The sequence below is a fragment of the Cryptotermes secundus genome, unplaced genomic scaffold (genome assembly GCF_002891405.2).
Source record: "Cryptotermes secundus unplaced genomic scaffold, Csec_1.0 scaffold514, whole genome shotgun sequence".
Lineage (NCBI taxonomy): Eukaryota > Metazoa > Arthropoda > Insecta > Blattodea > Kalotermitidae > Cryptotermes > Cryptotermes secundus.
The window spans coordinates 1077732-1097936 of record NW_019739218.1 but is presented as its reverse complement, the minus strand read 5'-3'; the positions used below and the strand labels follow the sequence as shown (position 1 = coordinate 1097936).

The window sequence follows — 20205 nt, the reverse complement described above, 5'->3', positions numbered from 1 at the left end:
GCCACATACTTCAGGTAGACGTCTGGCGCGTTTTAAACATTTCCGAGAGAGAGAGAGAATAGTATTGCGTCTTATATGAGCACCACAGACCACTGAAATGATGAAACTCTATACCTTTCTGCGGCCGTGGTTTCCACCCAACAACAAATTAAAACAATTCATGATACAGCAATGATAACGACATACTATCTAAAATGTACTAATAAAAAAGGTGTAACTTCCACATTAATTCAAACATTACAATTATAAGAAAATATTTCGTAAAATTGTCTGTAATATGATTGTGATTAAAATTTACTTTCATTTAAGAGAATATCAAAGGAAGTTACGACAAAATTATGAAATGACAGAGTTACAAATTTGAAAATTTTTAACACAATATTCGGAAGTTCTTGTACGCACGGTAGTAATTGTGACCTCTCGTCTGTTGGGCATTCACAACTATATATTACAAATGCTTAAGCAGAAAATCAATTCAACATGGTTTTCATATGGCAATCCCTGTGGAGTGAGATCAGGCGGGGGGAAAAATCTTGTATTTCCGATGGTTTACAATAAATACAAAATTTACCGTTGTAATTATATCTTTATGCTGCGTAAATTTGTCCCAGAAAAAGTATCTTTTTTTAAATTAAAAACACTTTTACGTCTATATTTCAGCTCTTGCATCCATAAAGTTAAACTGTATGCGTGTAAATGACATACAATGAAATCAACTTAATATTGCCTTCTTAAATTTAATTGACTGATATGAAATTATATTCTAATATTTGGTATATCTTAGAATTAGAATTCCTTACGGCGGTGATTATGGATTTTAGGGCCGTGGAGTTTCGGAGACAGGCCGGCGTTTCGGAGGAACACTTGCCTTTATCTTCAGGGGTCGACGAGAGAGCCAAAGAATAAAGGAGAAGTAGGCAAGCTCTGTTACTTACAAAGTGTCATATCCCAGAATACCTCATTCCTCATAGGCACCGCTGCGAGAAGCTAGGGCCTTCAAGTTACCAGAACTGAGGTGTAGGGGTGTTTTGGGCGGTAGCGCCTTCGTAGTTCTGTTCAGCTTGTCACCTTCTGCTGGCGTTTTCTCAGCATATTCTTGGAACCTGAATATGGAGGCGATATTTTCCTCCGAAAATCTTAGCTCTGTCCGAATTATATGGTGTTATAACCCAGAAATACTAGTAAGTATTTTTCTTTTGGTAAACGAATCGCTTTCAATACGCGAAACTGCAAAACGAACAGTCGCAAATGAAGAATTTCTGTAGTCAATTTTGCATGACATGGACATGGCGTAACATTAAAGCGATATGTACGCATTAGGAACATGGAACGCGAAGTGGGAACATTAGCAATAAGTACGAGGAGGAGTCAGTAAATAAGCCATAAATGGATATAAAATGTACAGTGATATTCGAGCATGGGAAAAATTATTTCTCGACATATCCTCCACCAACACTGATACACTTGTCCTATCGCTTTACCAGTGCGTCGAAACCCGCAGCATAGAAGCCTTTTGACTGTTGTCTCGGACATTTGCATACCCCCCGTTTCTATATCTTCGTCATTAGCGTAACGTTTGCCACGTTTCACGGCTCATTTATGAACCGCTTTACGACATAAACGCTTCCCACCATAAACAGGAAACATTTCTTTATCAATATCCTATGCATTCAGACCTTTAGCACACAAAAATCGCACAACAGAACGCTGCTATTCGGTAGTGTGCTCCTCAAGCACTGTCGCCATTTTGGCTACTAAAACCAGCGTCTGAACATGCGCATGCGCGTCTGCTACCTACACTATCATGAAGATAGACTCTGCTCTACCTAGTGATACACACGGAAAACCAACAACGTCCATTAGAGCTGATTTACTTCCAGTTGTGACCTATTTACTGACTATACCTCATACACCCGTCCCTGACTAGCAATGTGCTTGACCCACTAAATATATCACTATCAGCTTTACCCACTTTCGCGGGAGCGTAAAGTCACTGACATATCGGTACTTATTCCGGCTCGTGATCAAGTGCTGGGAACCAGGGGTGTTCAAAATTAGGTGGCATAAATATATACTGCATTACTTACGTAGTTAAATATAACATTATGACGTGGAAAAGGGAACGACTTAGTCACCACGAATTCTAGCACATCTCATAAGTTGGGGGGGGGGACGTTAAGGGAGAAAACATATGAAATTACAACTCCTAGTGACTGACGTGTCGTACCAAGGCACTCAGCACATTCCGGGAACATGAGAACCTAGAAGAACGAATTCATACAGTGTTGCAAAATATACCCACTGATCTACAGGGTGATGCACTTTGAACCGTACCGAAATACAACACAATGTATCATTTAGCCCGAAACAAAAACCAGTGTTAACAAAACTTGCAGAAAGTACCTTACGTTGTTCGGAACATATATATCGATCTTTCGTTTGTCGTATCGATACAAGTGTAAGAAGATTTTTTATGGAACTTTAAATACTCTTTTCAGCTGTTTTATGTTTCTTGAATTCTTTTTATATACGCGGTCTTTAAGGAAAAAAGCACTATGTACTTCACGTGATATTAAAATCCGCATATTTTTGTGGTGAAAATCCTATCCAAGTGAACATGTATTCACTAAATTATCTGTTAGAGCACATTTTAACTGGGTCAGCCTGTACTCGGAGGAGGGGTAAATTTTAAAACGTTATCATTAATATTTAATATCCAGTTTATCTTGCAAGGTACTGTACTTTGTAACTCCAGAGATCTCTAATTACGTCTAAGGGTTTCCAGACAATCAGTATCTTCCAAAGAACATTAGTATATAAACGGGAAGTGTTGGTTTCAAGAACGTCAGATTACAGAGTACATTAATATAGTACAATTCACGTGGCACAGACGGCGCTATAGCTCAAGCGGTTAGTCGCTGGCTTTCCACCGCGGCGGCCCGGGCTCGATCCCGGGTCTGGTTAAGTGGGATTTGTGGTGGACAAAGTGGCGCTGGGGCAGGTTTTCTCCGAGTACTTCAGTTTCCCCTGCCAATCTTCATTCCACCAATTGCTCCACAATCACCCTCACCTATCATCTGGGGCTGATACAATAGGCCAGAAGTGGCCGCAGTACAAGGGACTTAGTCCCACCCCACTAGCAATAAAGAGAAATTCACTTGGCCAATGGGAGCTCCAGACTGACAAATATTCCTCTTTACAGGCTTAGAAGATTAATTTCTTTAGCATGCAAATGATAGAGAGGTGCCTACTTCAATTCTTCTAGGATGACTTCCTGTCTACATTTTCATAATTTCACATTCGCTAATGATATTCCTTTCTATTCATGAAAGTAACCCACGTTCTCGTGTGTCTCTGCTCTTTAGCTGACGAGTGCATCTTGCCCTACTGTACCAGGGCTCCACCCAAAACTTGATAGGAATTAAAGGTTGTATAATAAAACATAAATTTTCTTATATGCCACACGTGAGTCACTTATTAAAATACATGTCAAGGTATAAGTGAAGGTAAAGGTATCCCTGTAACAGGCCGTGGAAGCCCATAGGGTTGTGAGACGTCGATTCCTCCAAATTTTCTAGACAATCGGCTCATAGATGCGGCAAGGTTGTCATCCTTACGCGCCCTTTACCCCCAAGAATATTCCTAGTACTCATTTCTGCTAGAGGCTGAGACGACGCCAGGACCATAGCACGGCTGGGAGGATTAGGTCTATTGAAAAGTCTAACGACCTCATCGGGAATCGAACCCACGACCTTCCAGTTTGCAGCATATTGCCTCAACCAACTAAGATACCGCGTGCCCCTACATGACAATGAGCTTTGCGGAAAATAGAGTAATTTTATTTTGTGTCACTTTTTTTGAAGAACAGAAACAACTGGAAAATATTCTTCGCCCACAAACAGTACTTATTTAATTTTGTGTCGTATTAATGAGGCTACAATTTCTACAGGTGTAAAGATTTGGATTGTTCTGTAAATTATCTCGCCGTATAGTCTGGTATATGGGGAGGCTACTAACGGGTTGGGAGAAACTTCCTGCCTACATTATAACTTATACAGACGTAGTAAAATTTTCTGAAACGTTGATAAAACATACCCGAATAAACGGCGTCATAATCCGTAAGATCACAATCTATATTTCGCAGTGATGTTACAGATAAACTAATTCTTATAGAAATTCTGTTATATGGAAGATATCACGGGCACATATATCCTACACTCCAATTTCGGTGGATGTCCAGACAAATGGGCAAGCAGGCATTATTCTTTTCATTTAGAAAATTAAATGGGAATCATATGGATACTTAAACGTTATGAACTGGGCAGCGGTTCTTATGAAATAACTGCATTATTAAATTTTATTTTGCTGCAGAATTAATATCATAATGAAATACCATACAATTCTCTTATGAAGAAGTGCTTTTGTGGTTAGGATCGTGATATAAGTTTTGTGGTAACGGCCACTATAAACATTTTCATTCGTAACCATAAAATCCTGATGCATGACAAATGAAATTTCCTGATTAAAATAGAGTTTCTGGGTATCTCCTTTTGCTGATCAGTTTCAGCTGCTCGTTATAACGATATTGTCCTGAGTTAGACTGCCACACGCACCTGTAGGTCCTGCTTGGCTGCTTCTGCTCCTGCCCGAGTGTTGAACGTTACGAAACCAACTGGCTGCAAACAAACAGACAGTAACAACCATTAAAACTAAGTTGCCAGATTATTATCATCACAGCTAACTAACAAACTAACAAATAATATGACAATGTAAGTAACTAACTGGGTGGAGCAAACAAAGTCTTCCTTCAGAATATCTCACGAAGATGTTCGTAATAGTCAAACAACAGACAGTCTCCTAAGCCAGATAAATCTACTCCGACCTCTTCTATAGATCCATTTTAATGCTGTATTTTTTCTGCGCTTACATCTCCCACGTGACCTCATTTCTTCGGGTTGAATGACTGAAATTTTGTACAGATTAATTATATTGTGTTCGTGTAGCCTGCCAACGTTACCGAAGTTTCGGAAGAAAATGCTATCAATATTTCATGGTAGAAGTTCTACCAGACTACACAGCGTCACATTTCTGAAGAGAGCCATCTTATAATCACTGCTACGAGGACCTGAAATCTCGCATTCGTACATATGTACCATCTACATGGACAGCCCTTTCCGTTCTCTACGGAGGGCCTTAATTAATATCTGATAAAAAGTACAAATTATGAAACTGCTCAGTTTAAGATTTCTGAGTCTTTTTTCACTTCCGCTTCATTAGANCATGGTAGAAGTTCTACCAGACTACACAGCGTCACATTTCTGAAGACAGCCATCTTATAATCACTGTTACGAGGACCTGAAATCTCGCATTCGTACATATGTACCATCTACATGGACAGCCCTTTCCGTTCTCTACGGAGGGCCTTAATTAATATCTGATAAAAAGTACAAATTATGAAACTGCTCAGTTTAAGATTTCTGAGTCTTTTTTCACTTCCGCTTCATTAGATCCAAATATTACGTCACAAAGCACATCTGAACCGCCCCCAACCTACGTTCCTTACATAGACTGACTGATTAATAACAATAACAATATTCACTAACTTCACTGAGGAGAGGCCTTCCGAGAAACTGTCAGTCGTTACTCTAGTCAATAAATTCTCCGCCTTTTATGGAAAACGGTTATTTATTTCCGTGCTCACAAAAGCCCGCCACCCATCCCTGTCCTGAAATAATGATGATAATCATAAAGGTGAAGTCCCTGTGATTAACCAATTAAGCACTGCGCCAAGAAGGCGTAGGGGAGTGAACGTATAGAGCCACATTTTCTTGACTTCGGCATTACTTGGAAGTGAGTGGTCAGCTTCACGCCTCTGCGGCTTTACCCCCGATACCCAACTGTATAGGAGACTGGGTGGGTCAATAGACTATCTGGAAGACGTGGAGAAGAGAAAATTCTTGATCCTACCGGGACTAGAACTCCGACCCTTCCAGTCCGTATGCTGTCACAATACTGACTGAGCTATCCCGGCTCCCGATGATGATGGTGATGACATGAACATGAACAGTTCAGTGGAGCTCACACAGGACAGTGTTATTCGTTACTAAGTATGATGTGTAAATGTTGCAATGTATTGTAATAAATCTGCCAATAAAACACTTACCGATGCAGTTTTTCCGTTTTTGCTTGTTACTTTCAATAATGACCCCTCGTAACCCTGCAAGAAATAGAGAAGACAAATTAAAATATGGTACAAAATGCGTCCTCTCTTTAAAAAAGTTACAATATCGAGTACCGTTCTTTGTACAACAACAATGCGTCCAGTCTATATTGTTGCACAATTTCGCCCAGTGTCCATCGACATATAAGCAACCAGCCTTTGAATTTAGCGTGGATTAAGAATCAGTACAATGCTGTATCAAAACAAAAGACAATGGTGCTACATTGTTCCAAGGTGCGTGCAAAACGATTTTGTGAAAAGGTGTTTTTTTTTTAAGTTCGCATAGTGGCGGGTGGAGTCCAGTTGGGTCCACTCGGTACGTCTTTTAGTAGAAACTACCCAAATTCAAAACATGCAGGATAAGAAGTGACAACGTTTGACACTTATAATGCATGCAACGAGGCTACAGTTGGTTGAGATTCGCTGTTAAACAAGCAAGTACTTTAGTAGGGATTATAAGTGATATGTTGACATTTGTGCCTTTCACTTACTGACAAGAAGGAATGTAGTTGATGTGAGGAAGGGAAGTGATCCCAGAGGTGTCTTATGTTACATAAACTAAAGAGTTACTCGGGCCGTCACTGACGGCGTACCTCACAGCCTTGAGATCATGTGATCAGGATTTGGCTTGAGGAGTTATGACTATGATGAGTTCATCACTTAAAATAATTAAATGTAAAGTTGTCCATGTGCTTAATTATTCAAGCACTATGCCATGAATATATATAGGGAAGCGGAGGCACAGCTCCACCATTATCGACCTAGCATTAAGTGGAGGTGAACAGACAGCTTCAATTCCGAAAAAAAAATGAGGGAAAAATTCACTAAAGACAAGTCAGTTTGGCTTTTGTTCAGATCACAGTAAGATAATTCAATGCATGAGGTTGGCTGATCATGTCATCCAAAATTTCAACAATAACCTGTCGACGGCTGCTGTGTTCTTGCATATCGGGAAAGCCTTCAACACAACATGCTTCTTTTCTCACTGACAGAAAATTCAGTCTTGATAGAAGAAAACTGCATAATGAGGAGCTTCATAACTTGTACTCTTCTCCAAGTATAACTATAATGACCAAGTCAAGGAAGATGAGATGGGCAGGTTATGTAGCACGAATGGGGGAGAAGAAATGCATATAGGATAGCGGTGGGAAAGCCAGAAAGAAAGAGACCACTATGAAGACTAAGCCGTAGGGGGGGGGGGGAACAATATTAAAATGGATCTTAGTGAGATAGGCTGGGATAATTTGGATTGGATTGATCTGACTCAGGACAGGGACCAGTGGAGGGTTCTTGTGAACACGGTAATGAACCTTCGGGTTCTACAAAATTCGGAAGTTCTTGAGTAGGAGCACAACTGACAGCTTCTCAAGAAAAGGTCAGCTCCATGAGTGAGTTGGGGCTAGAAGAAGAATTTTATACGCCAAGGAAAGTAGAAGCAGGGGTGTCTCAAGGTTCCGTACTTGACTCGATTTTTTATACTCTATATATGAATAATGCCCCCGCGGCACCTGGAACTCTCTTCGCAAATGATACTTGTATTTACGCGACAGAGAAACACGAACGTCCTGTCCTCTGCAAACTGCAAGGCGGCCTCACTGCAGTGAATTCGTGGTGTGAGCGCTGCAACATGAAGATCAGTGAATGGAAAACTCGGGCAATCTATTTCTCAAGAAGACTTTGAGCGCCTGACGACGTACTACAACTAAACAGGCGAGATATTCCCTTTGTAAATAATGTAGCTATCCTGGTGTCACTTCGACAGGAGGATGACATGGAGACACCATATCGAAAGGACTGTAGCCAAGGCCTTGAGCTCGTACGTAAAGACCTATTCTCTATTCAAAAGTGGATGTTTAAATACAAATATCAAACTTGCGCTCTACGAAGTTCTGATCAAGCAAGCTACGGCTGTCCCACCTTGAGGTACCCTGCGTACGCTCACCTCTTAAAATTGCAGCGCCTGTAGAACAGAGTTCTCCGCGCTATTGGAAGTCTTTAACAGTTATACACCAGAATGCGTATTGCACGTGACCTTAAAAATTTCTTATGTGTATGACTACATAACTAAATTATGCAGGACACAGGTATAAGTAATCCTAAACCATGGAAATCCAAATGTACGTGGTATCGGACAAGGAAAAGACAAGCATAGGAAGTACAGAGGCTTAAACTTGGAGGCGGTCAGAGCTATGACCGCTCAGCTGACTGCGGTTTCAGAGCAGTTACATAAGTTTATGAATGACCTGCTGCACAAGCCTGCATTGACAGGAAACCTCTGTATAACTTGTATAAATGTCACTTAGTGCAGTGCAGTGACAAAGGTTGCACAGAGTCCACAGTGACCTGGACGCCGTGACAGCACAGATATACTCGTGCTGAAACTATTGTGCAACAGACGTAGCGCTTATACAGAAGGACCGACCCCTCCTTCGTCGAAGAGGAGGCCCCATTTCGAAACACGTGCATGTCTAGGAGAGAACAAAAACCTTGGTCATGGAGCTCGAGGACACTGAAACCAGAAAGACTGTGCTTGAGGGGAGCAGCAGAAATTTGGTGTACTGGACCATGACTAGGAAGCCTTGGGCATTGCAGACAGTCTTGAGTCGTCTGTTAGGAAATGCAATTCGTGAGCTTTATGGCGGGTGAGGAACAGCCCTTGTTAGAAGACTGTAACCAGGCAACGACTAGCGGAGGGTGTAACAAGCTGAGAAGACTAGTGTGGGTTACAGTGATTCGTGAAACTTTATAGTTACTTGTAATTCCAAGTTTTAAGTGTGCAATAAATCCGAATACCAATCCAAACCCCTTCTCTAGTCACTCTAACACGTGATAATATTTTTATAAATATTTAGACCCATATATTCAGGACGGAAAAAACTCTGATTAATTAATATTAATTATTAGTTACTGATAATATGAGGCTTCAGAGATCTTCAATTGTGTTGATGATTGTAAACACATTTCCTTTTTCACATTTCTTGAATTACTGGCGCCATTTCGGGGCCCGACTGCGTCATTTCACTGGTTCGAACACGATAATATATGAACTCTCGAAAATATATTATACGCATGCGCATATTTTAGGAACAGAAAATGTTATCGCTAGTCAAACAACACAAGGAACCTTGTCCTATACTTACATACAGAAAATAATTTTTACGGACGCAAGTTCTGTACAGAAAGTTCCAAATGTAACACTCACCTTTACAGAAAACATGTAAATGTATGTTGACCATAAAACGTGCGTTTCTTTGAAAGATTTTAGGTTTTCATGGCGGTGACTATGAAGAATGCCGCCTTCTAGGATTTGGCGCCGTGCAGATCCTGTGTGAACCGACGTTTCAGAAGAACGTCGGTTCACACAAGATCACACAAAGCTCTACACGGTGCCACATCCCAGAAAACGGAATTCTTCATGTGTTTCTTCTCTACAGCTTTTGTCCGAAACATTTGTCACTGCGATAAATACTTAGCGAGATAAGCGTAGGAAAGCTTGTAGGTGTTCAAATGTAGTGTACTTTATTTTTTTCAGATTTTAAGCAATAATGAAACGTGTTGAAAAATTACATTAGAACTGCGCAATATTATAAAAAAGGTAAAGTTGACCCTGTGCCGCTCACAGTGGCCGCGCCGTATGAGGAATGAACCGTCTTCGCCCGCTCGAATCCCATTCGAGGCATGGATGTCTGAATGCGTTTATTCTGTGTTTGTGTTGTTTTGTGTGTAGGTAGAGGCCTTGTGACGGGCTGATTCCTCATAAAAGGAGTTCTACCGACTGTGTATAGGATTAAGAAACTGAAAAACAGCTAAGGCCCAACAAAGGGCTGGAGAGCCATTGAATGAATGAAAGTTTCACTGTGCTTAATTATTTAAGCAATTAAGCACTAAGCCACGAAGACTTAGCTCTCGTCACTGGGCAATATTCTGAGCGAGGAGAACAGATAGACGCATAATGCATTTGTGACATCACGGGGCTAGGTTGCAAGCCACTAAAAGTGAGATACATATCTCTTCCTTATTTAGCTACGCTTTGAATTAAGCGGCGCTCTGGGTAACTGTTGCCTCCCTCCCCCCACTAGTAGAGGTGTTGTAGTATGTACGTCATCAAGTACGAGGGAGAGTCAGTAAATAGGTCAGGCACCAATGGAAGTAAGACATCTGTAATGGACGTAATAGGTTTTATATGTGTATCACTAGGCAGCAATACAGTCCAGCTTCATGAGAGTTTAGGTAGCAGACGCGCATGCGCATGTTCAGAGGCTGGTTTCAGTAGTCAAAATGGCGACTTTTGTCGGCAAAGGGACTTAATACATAGAACATCCATAAAGAAATGTTTCCTGTCCGAGGTGGGAAGTGTTTATCACTTAAAGAGTTCACAACATGGTCGAAAAACTGTCTCAAGGACGTTCGAAATTTACCGATGATGCCCGACCAGATGCATAAGTGGCTAAAACAATAGTCGAAATACTTCTATATGTTGCGAGTTTCGACTCACTGGTAAAGCGGTAGGACAAGTAAGTGTATCATTGTTGGTGGAGGATATGTCGATATATATATATATTTTTTTTTTCCAGTTTCGAATATCGCATGCTCTACGTTTTATATCCATTTGTAACCCATTTACTGACTCTCCCTCATATTTCATTCCGGATTTCCGACTAAATGTTTGTGTTCATTTTTATCTCTCCGTGCGTCTATTTATCATGCCCATCTCATCTTCCTTGAATTGATCACTCTAATAATAATTGATGCAGCGTATAAACTGCGGGACTCCTCGTTAGGTAACTCCTAATCCTGTTCTCTCTTACACTCTCATCAAACAGAGAACATTCTCAGTACTTCAGCTTAACTTCGGCATATTATATTCGTAAAGCCCACCGGACAGGAAGCAGATAACTGCAGCGAATGGGCCTCCACTGGGTACCAGCCACTGTCCACATGGACGCATTTAATAAAGCAGGTTTGAGGAAGGGCGCAATCTGATAGCTTGCGTAGAGCGATGTGTGTATTGGGACGTCCATCAGCCTCGAACAGTATCAATAACAAAGTAACAGCAAGAGGCGTGAGAGATACTGCACCGGCATCTTGTCGTGTGGGAGCGTGCCTGAACAGCAGCGACGCATGCGCAGTTACGCTGCGTGTCTGCAGGTACGCTATGAGTGCGGAGATAAAGGACACAGGTTTGATGCAATCAAACGTTCACACTGAAAGAAATAAAAGTCTGAGTTTTTCTGCAAATGTGGCAACGGTCATATAAGGCCATGATTATTGGTCCAAGATAAATTCATTCACATCTTGAGTGTGTCCCAGGAGAAAGGTAAACATTCGGGAGGGGGGGGGGGTCATAGTATCGGTCATTCTAAGCAAAAAAGTGTATATGTACATTTGTCCTATTCTGAACAGTTTCCGAGATAGAGCTCTTTCACTGTACAGTAAACTGTACACAGTACAGACGAGCAACACGCCATGTCCTCACACGAGTTGCAAACTTTTCTCTTGAACTATAAGTACCGGTATTAGAAACAGTACGTATTATCCCTTTCTTATTAACAAATTTGGAACTATACAGTGAAATAGCTCCATCTCGGAAACCGTTAGGAATAGGACACATACACATATACACTTTTTGCTTAGAATGACCGATACTGTGACCTCCCAGAATACTGACTTTTACTCCTGTGACACTCTGTATACAACGGTTTTATAACGGCAAGTAAAGGCTCTGAATTTACGCAAATTCGGGTTGCCATTTTTCGTACATTAACACGTATTAACGTTTATATAATATATGACTTCAAAGTCGAGTTGGAAGTGTATTTTTCCACAGGGAACAGACAATGAGATCTACAACTATTTAAATTTGTCCATCGAGAGCGTAAAGAACTTCTTATACGATATGGTCGATATTACCGCCCCCTAAGTATAAACTTTCTTATTAACTAAATGTGTAGAATGGATTACAGATGCGCTATCTACAGACATTTCCTTAATTAATAATGCGATGTTCACAAGACAAGTCTGAATAGCAGTAAATATGCAAGAAGCACATCGTCCTTTGGAGCCGTGATGGCTCAGTCGGTATAGCGACTGGCTACGGGTTGGAGTTCGAGTCCCGGTAGGGGCAAAAATTTTCACTTCTCCACGTCGTTCAAACCAGCTCGTGGGTCCACCCAACTTCCTATCCATTAGGTACTGGGGGTAAAGCGATAGAGGCGTGAAGCTGACCACTCACCTCCAAATAGTGCTGAAGTGGGGAAAACGTGGATTTATACATCCACTCCCCCATACATCTTCTTGGGGTAGTGCTTAATTAGCTAAGCACAAGGACAACTTTAACTTTTATATCTGTTTTTATTACGTGACAAACATCTAAATCTTACAGGTAGTTGTAAATAATTTTGTTTCTTCTTACAAGGCACGGGTTTCTCTGAAATCAGGAGCCTATATCAAGCTAGATTCTTACATTAACATTTCTGGATTACCGTAGACCTGAACGGGCCGTTCTATACCATTAAATAAATAAACAGCTCTTTCAGTCATGAATAATTTGTATCAGCTGCTGTTTTATACAGAGCTTGCAAGTGTTTGAGAAGATGGAAAGGCGGTGAAGAGAGAGAGAGAGAGAGATGGTGAGGGAGTTTCGCAGAATACTGCGCCGTGTGGTCCTAGCAACTGCATGGCGCAAAATACTTAACGTACTACAACATTTAATTGGAGACACTACAGAAAACCACTAAGTACCATAGTCAGGACAGTTTCTTGGCCAGGATTCGAACTGGACAACCCCTTCACCAGAATGAAAATCTCTATGGCCAATCACAGTGGCTGCGCGGTCTAAGGCATGAACCGTTCGCCCGCTTGAACACTGGGACGTGGGTTCGAATCCCACTCGAGGCATCCCACTCCGTGCGTTTATTACGTGTTTGTGCTTTTGTGCGCTTAAGTAGCGGTCTTGCGAGTTCTACCGCCTGTTTATAGGCTTACGAAAATAATAAAAATTTTCCAAGGCCCAAAAATGGGCAGTAGAGACATTGATGAATATCTAAAACACCATATTAGATGGATAGGATAACCATAACGATATTCTGACTTGTATACCCATTGCTAGGCAACGACGGGGTAAACACAATCCCAGAGCCAACGCGCGCAACAGTAGGACGCCTATTACTAGGCAGCGGATCAGTAAACACGCCTTAAACAATACCAGACAATAGAAGACGGTGTTTTGCATGGGGTCCGCCCTGAGGCTATATAACGAAAAGTTCCTAGAGAGCAGTTAGTTGTCAGAAGTTGAGAGAGTTCAGTTGAAGAATCTATTTAAATTAGTTGTTATCAAGAATTGGTTCGAGTTCTGGAAATGGCAGTGGAAGTTGATTGAGGCGAAATGGTAAGAAATGAATTAGGATGTGCAAAGAAGACTTCATGTGATATGAAGTGACAGTGAGATTGTTATAAATCCGTTGCCAGGATGTGACTAGTGAAGAGTGAGAACCCGGGTGCGTGTGTAACGGTGAACTGTAAAGTGTGTAGATTAGCGATAGCGCTGTAATTCCCTGTAGTTCCGAGTTCTGTGTCCCTTGAATCCCAGTGTCGTGTCCCAGCAACCATCGGTAAAAATATTCATAACTTATTTAATGAAAACTGGGAAGACCCGCGTGTATGCTCTTTCCAGGGTTTAATTTCTATAAGAGCTGTAGGAGTCGAGGAAGAAGCAACGTAAGGAAGGCAAAGGAAAGAAGTTTAAGGGAAAAGAACAAAAAATTCACAACTTTGCCGTCGTCCTGTGTTGCTTCTTTCCAAAGTTGATCATATTCTTTCATCAAAGCGAAGTGCACTGCTGCCTTGCGCGCTTCACATGAATCCTCAGAGAAATGCGGAGATGACTTTATGTCGAGTTAGAGACAGACATTGTTCGGAGCTCAGAAGTTTTCATGCCCGATCAAAAGTGACTGGATTCTACTCAGTCACATGTGATTTGCTTTTGCTCCCAAATTTACCCTTGGACATTGAGAAGGAAATATATTACATATAATCTATCTCTATATATAAACGTGAGGGGCACGTGGTAGCGTAGTTGGTTGGGACACTATGCTACAAGACGGAGGGCCGCGGGTTCGATTCCCTATGAGGCCATTGGAGATTTCAGTTGACCTAATCTTTCCAGCTGCACTATGAACCTGGGGTTGATTCAGCCTCTAACAGAAATGAGTACCGGAAATCTTACTGAGGGTAAAGGATGATCGGCGCGTAAGGCTGACAACCTCACCACAATTTGTGAGCCGATTGTGTACAGAATGTGGGAGTCTCGACGTCTCACAACCCAATGGGCCTCCATGTCCTGTTACACGGATAGCTCGTTGCGTACGGCTCACAACCTCACCGCCATCTGTGAGCTGTCTAGAAAAATGTGGGAGCTTCGACGTTTCACAACCCTAAGGATCTCCACGGCTTGTTACAGGGATAAATTTTCCTTTATACATATAGGCGTGAGATTTGTCATAGCCAATACGCAATTTCAGGTTACCACAGCAAAAGTCTGTCGAAAAAAAACAACATATTTTATGATTGTACGGTATACAGGACATCAAGAACAAGAAAAACTTTGTTTCAGTAAATCGTGTCTATTCTGTGAATACTGGTAATATTTTTATGTGGATATGTGAAATTCAGTATACTATATAAAGGAGACTNGAGGAAAAAAACATATTTTATGATTGTACGGTATACAGGACGTCACGAACAAGAAAAGAATTGTTTCAGTAAATCGTGTCTATTCTGTGAGTACTGGTAATATATTTATGTGGATATGTGAAATTCAGTATACTACATAAAGGAGACGGTTTACGATTGGCTATTTGTGTGTTAGCCGTCCAAAATGGCGTTAAACGTCGGCCTTGACGTATCATTCGATAACATACTGGGCGAGAAACGAATACAGGAGAAAGCAGTGGAAGTCAACAGTACGAAAGTTTACATAACGGATTATGAGACTTACCGTTAAATTCTCAACGGGCTTTACGTTAGTATTATCTTTTGATATAGATATATGATATTATTAAGCACACACCTTGAAGCAAGCGTAGGAATTGTGTAACATTTCTTAAAATTATAAGCTAATTATTTCCAGCATTTAACATGGCTTTGAACAGATTTATAATCTATATGCACATAACAGAAAGCAGAAGAAAGTTCCCATGTGTGGAATACGATATATCTGTTGTAGCAAAACTGGCACTTCGTGAAGAAAGTGAGAAAGCTTATACATCTGAAATGAAAAAGGTAAAATTTTCCTTGTGCTTAAATAATTAAGCACTACTCCATGACAGCGTATTGGGGAGTGGATGTAGAAACCCTCATTTTCTTGACTTCGGCACTAGTTGGAGTTGAGTGGTCAGCTTCACGTCCCGGTCGCTTTAACTCCGGGGAAAGAGGCCTCGGTTCCCATGGGATAGAAGGTTGCGTGAACTCCAAAGCCGTTTTTGACGACGTGGAGACGAGAAATAACTTGCAGTTACCGGAAATCGAATCACGACCCCTTGGTCAGCCAGCCCGTAGCCAGTCGCTATGCCGACTACGTTTGAAATGCGAAACAAAATTAAGACGTATGCTTAAAAGAATATTTTAGAGATACTGATTTTGCCACTAATATAAATAACCTATTCGCCCTTCACAGAATACCGTGCTATTCTAAAGTTAGGTGCAAACTGTGTTAGAGTCCATTCACTGCACGAACCAGGTCACGTGATGCCTTGTGTAGCCAACCTTACGGTAGGAAAGCCCTGTGTGTTTCAGAATGTCCCGTGGTGTATGACTGAAATACGTATATTGAGAGAAATCTGGGATAATTTCCTAATGATGATATAATGGTCTCTATCATCACTGGCACGACAGCTCTTTGTGAGCCCTGGTCTTCCTCAGGATTGCTCTCCATTCTTCTCCATTCGATGCTACATTCCTCCAGTTCTTTACACCCAAAATTCTTATGTCCTGCCACACACATTCTTCCCATCTCAATATTGGTTTTCCCACTTTCCTATTTCCTTCTGGCTTAGTATTAAGTATTTTTATTATTTTTGGAGGGGGTGGGTTTCCTCATGCACCGCGACCAGTGGTCTATTGTACGTCCCCCTGTGATATTCTACCAGTCTTTATACCCTACCGATACTGGTGCGTGCCATCAGTCCCGACTCAGCCAGCGAGTTCGGCCTCTACTGGCTCAGCAGTATCTAGATGCTTCCCCCCATCTACCAGAGGCGTTAGAGACTATTGCTGGGCGGGAAATGTCCTTTATAACTTGACTCAGAGGCCTCCTTGAGACATGAGGTTCTTTTACGTGCCGTAAAGCTACGACACGGGACCCCGGAGGACTTGTTCCCTGAATTTTTCCGCCCTTAAAATTTCCACGACCTCCGCCGGGTTTGAACCTGCGTACCTTGAGTCATGAGGTGGGAACGTTACCCCTAGACTATGGAGGACGCTTGGCTTAATATTAAGTATTTTCTTAATAGTGCTATTCTCGCTGGCACGTGTTATGTGTCCAGCCCATTCAAGCCTTTTCACCTTTATAAATCCAATAGTGTCTGGTTCATTAAATAGTTTGTATAGCTCATGGTTATACCTCTTCCGCCATATTTCATTTTCTTCCACTGGTCCAAAGATATATCTCAGGATCCTCCTTTCAAATATACTTAACAGTCTTTCATCCGATCTTGACAGTGGCCAGGTCTCAGAGACATAAGATAGCACTGATCTTATAAGTACTTTATACATCATAGTTTTGGTTTTCCTGGGTATTAGTTGGGATTTGAGGTGTTTCCTAGGGCCATGGAGACATTTATCTGCCGCAAGTACACGCTTTTTATTTCATCATTGATGTCATTTTTACAGTTAACTTCTGATCCAAGGCACGTAAAACTACAGAACACCACAAATTTATGAGCCAATTTCAATATATGCAGGTCCATTAGCACAGTCTTTCTTGTTTACCGGCATGTACTGTTTTATTTTGGTTAATTTGTAGATTCATCTTTTTTGCTGCACTTTCCAAATTAAGGAAAGCTTCTTTCATAGATTTTTGTGTTCTGCCAATTATATCAATATCATCTGCAAATGCCAAAATTTGAACTGACTTATAGAATATACTCGTAGTTCCCCTTGTGTAACAGTCTACATCACAAAGAAATAATAAAGCACCCTCAGCCCCACAGTAGGTGAAATATAACGTTCCCAGTCACTATATTTGCAGAATTAGAGACATGCTATTTTCTGCGCATGTGCATTCCATTAAGTCAACACAGCATGCACAGAACTACTTCTTTACAGATAATCACGCCGTCGACAGCCAAAGACAAAGGACAAAGCATCAAAACGTCCTGACGCATCGCAGTAAAATAATGCACCCATCTTCAGGGTGGAACTGAAATAATACATATTACGAGTGTAAGCCACATTAGTTATCTTTGTCTACAATTAAGCAAAAGGTTCTGGCAAGATATCCAAATATGTAAAAGATAAATAGGTAATGTTATCCCTGTAACAGGCTGTAGAGGCCCATGGGTTGTGAGACGTCGAGGCTCCGATATTTTTCTAGACGATCGGCTCATATATGGCGGTGAGTTTGTCAGCCGTATGCGCCGGCCGTCCTTTACCCTCAAGTAAGAAGATTCCTGGTTCTCGCTTCTGTTATAAGCTGTTAAACCCAGGCCGATAGTACGGTTGGATGGATTAAATCAATTGAAAAAAGCAGTGACCCCATCGGGAATCGAAACCGCGATCTTCCTGCTTGTAGCATAGTGCCTCAAGCAACTACACTACCGCGGGCCACCTCTGACCCTTTTTTCTCCATTCTAGAAAAATGAAGAGTGTTTGTTTTCGGCTAATCAATCATCAAATAGCATAATTTACATTTCAAATATAGAGTTACAGAGGAAGCAATCATTCATGTTAAGTACTGAAGTCCTCAGTAAGACATGAAAGCATTCTTGGGAAGAAATATTTTCATACAATGTCCACGAGGTTTCAAAGCATATTTGCTTACTTCGATTATAATTATATACATAAATGAGTAATCAGTAATGAGGTCAGCTTAGGTGTAAACTGGATGCAGACGCAATTAAACTGTTTGTTTTGCGCGTTTGTTCATATTCAATTACGAAATTGTCTGGCTGAAAGACGTGGGTGTCATGACCTACTTTGTCCATGTACTTGAGAGGCCTGGCTGCACGTCACATTGCTCACGCCCGTTGCAACCCCGTGGTATTTAACCTTATGATGACGGATGCTGCAGAAGGAGAAAATGAGATATATTAAAACCCCAAAGAGAAACAGACGTGTCATATTTCCCTTCCCTACAGCCAGAAAACTGTCAGAAAAGCATAAATTATATTTTTATAAAAATTATTTCCTTTTACTTCTATCCATCGTCATCCTTTCAGTTTGAAAAGAAGCTTAGTGCTACGTTCATATTTATCCTGCGATTCGTAGGAGGCGAGGAAAATGGAACTCAGTGTTAGGAGTGTAACTGGGCCACCCTATCCTTGGGGTATATAAATACGGGGACTTGACCCTCCAGGTTGGGGGGAGTCTCGAATCCGAGACAGTAAAATATGGTCATGAGTCTCGCGGGACTCGGACCTGAGAATGACTGCGCTGGCGATGACCAGAAGAAACTGTAAACGACAGGCCCATCCTCTCGTCAGAATATGAATGTAAGTGTTCAGTTAAAAAAAAACTGCTGGTCGTGGGTCTCAAGGGGCTTGTCGCGAAGACGAACTGAATGGCGGCAAACCGCCAGACGTAAAGTAACTCTGACTCTAACATGGGCTGTATCCAGAGGAAGCTCCTGTTCCCAGCGTCAATTTAAGTAAACTCTGGTACATTACTGGACAGCCAAAGTGACCGGGCCAGAATTAATAATTAGTTCTCCTCTACTACACATATAAACTGTTCCGGGCAAGATTATTAAAGCGCATTTTCCTAGTATGCACAATGTAGTTGTTTTGTTAATGCTCTTTAGATAAACCTTCATTTATTCTCCTTGTTTCGAATTGTAATTACACTTTCAGTGTTATAAATCTTGGTTGTTAACGTTACATTTCAGTAATGTAAGCTTCTAATCCAGCAATAGAAGGCAATTTTGTTTTGGGGTTATCGAGCCGCGCAGGTGCATACCCGCAGGACGATATGAGAGTTTAACTGAACAAAATAGCGATATTGTGTAACTAAATTCGTGAACTGTACGAATCACGCAGAAGGTCTATTGTGAGAACAGCGAAGTCTGGGAGTGCATGAGGTGGAACTGGACGACTGAGAAGAGAGAGAAGGATAACATGAAAAAAGATCTGAGGGAGATGGATTTCGGGGTGAGTTTGACTGCGTCAGGGTAATGTCCAACAGAGAAATTTGGTACATGTATTATGGGCCTTGAAATTTTAGGATCTGTTTTCATAATACCAGCCTGATCATGTGAATAAGAAAGACACAATTGTGGGTCCTTCACGCCAGTGTTTGGCGCTCACCTAATGATGACACGTTACGGACCCATCACTTCAGTGTTTGGCGCTCATCTAATGATGACACGCTACGGATCCGTCACGCCAGTGTTTGGTACTCACCTAATGATGACACGCCACGGATCCATCACGCCAGTGTTTGGTGCTCACCTAATGATGACACGCTACGGATCCGTCACGCCAGTGTTTGGTACTCACCTAATGATGACACGCTACGGATCCGTCACGCCAGTGTTTGGTGCTCACCTAATGATGACACGCTACGGATCCGTCACGCCAGTGTTTGGTACTCACCTAATGATGACACGCTACGGATCCGTCACGCCAGTGTTTGGTGCTCACCTAATGATGACACGCTACGGATCCGTCACGCCAGTGTTTGGTACTCACCTAATGATGACACGCTACGGATCCGTCACGCCAGTGTTTGGTGCTCACCTAATGATGACACGCTACGGATCCGTCACGCCAGTG

The 20205-nt window shown here is 41.6% G+C and overlaps 1 protein-coding gene across 1 annotated transcript in view; it reads right to left on the bottom strand.

Moving 5' to 3' along the window:
- The window catches only part of LOC111871720 (protein couch potato), a 585761-nt gene that overhangs the window by 134961 nt on the left and 430595 nt on the right, over positions 1 to 20205 (bottom strand). Inside the window, exons 3-4 of the mRNA XM_023865011.2 lie at positions 6164 to 6217; positions 4614 to 4676 (exon numbers count right to left, since the gene is read on the bottom strand). Coding sequence (XP_023720779.1) covers positions 4614 to 4676; positions 6164 to 6217 — 117 coding nt within the window. The remainder of the gene's footprint in view (positions 1 to 4613; positions 4677 to 6163; positions 6218 to 20205) is intronic.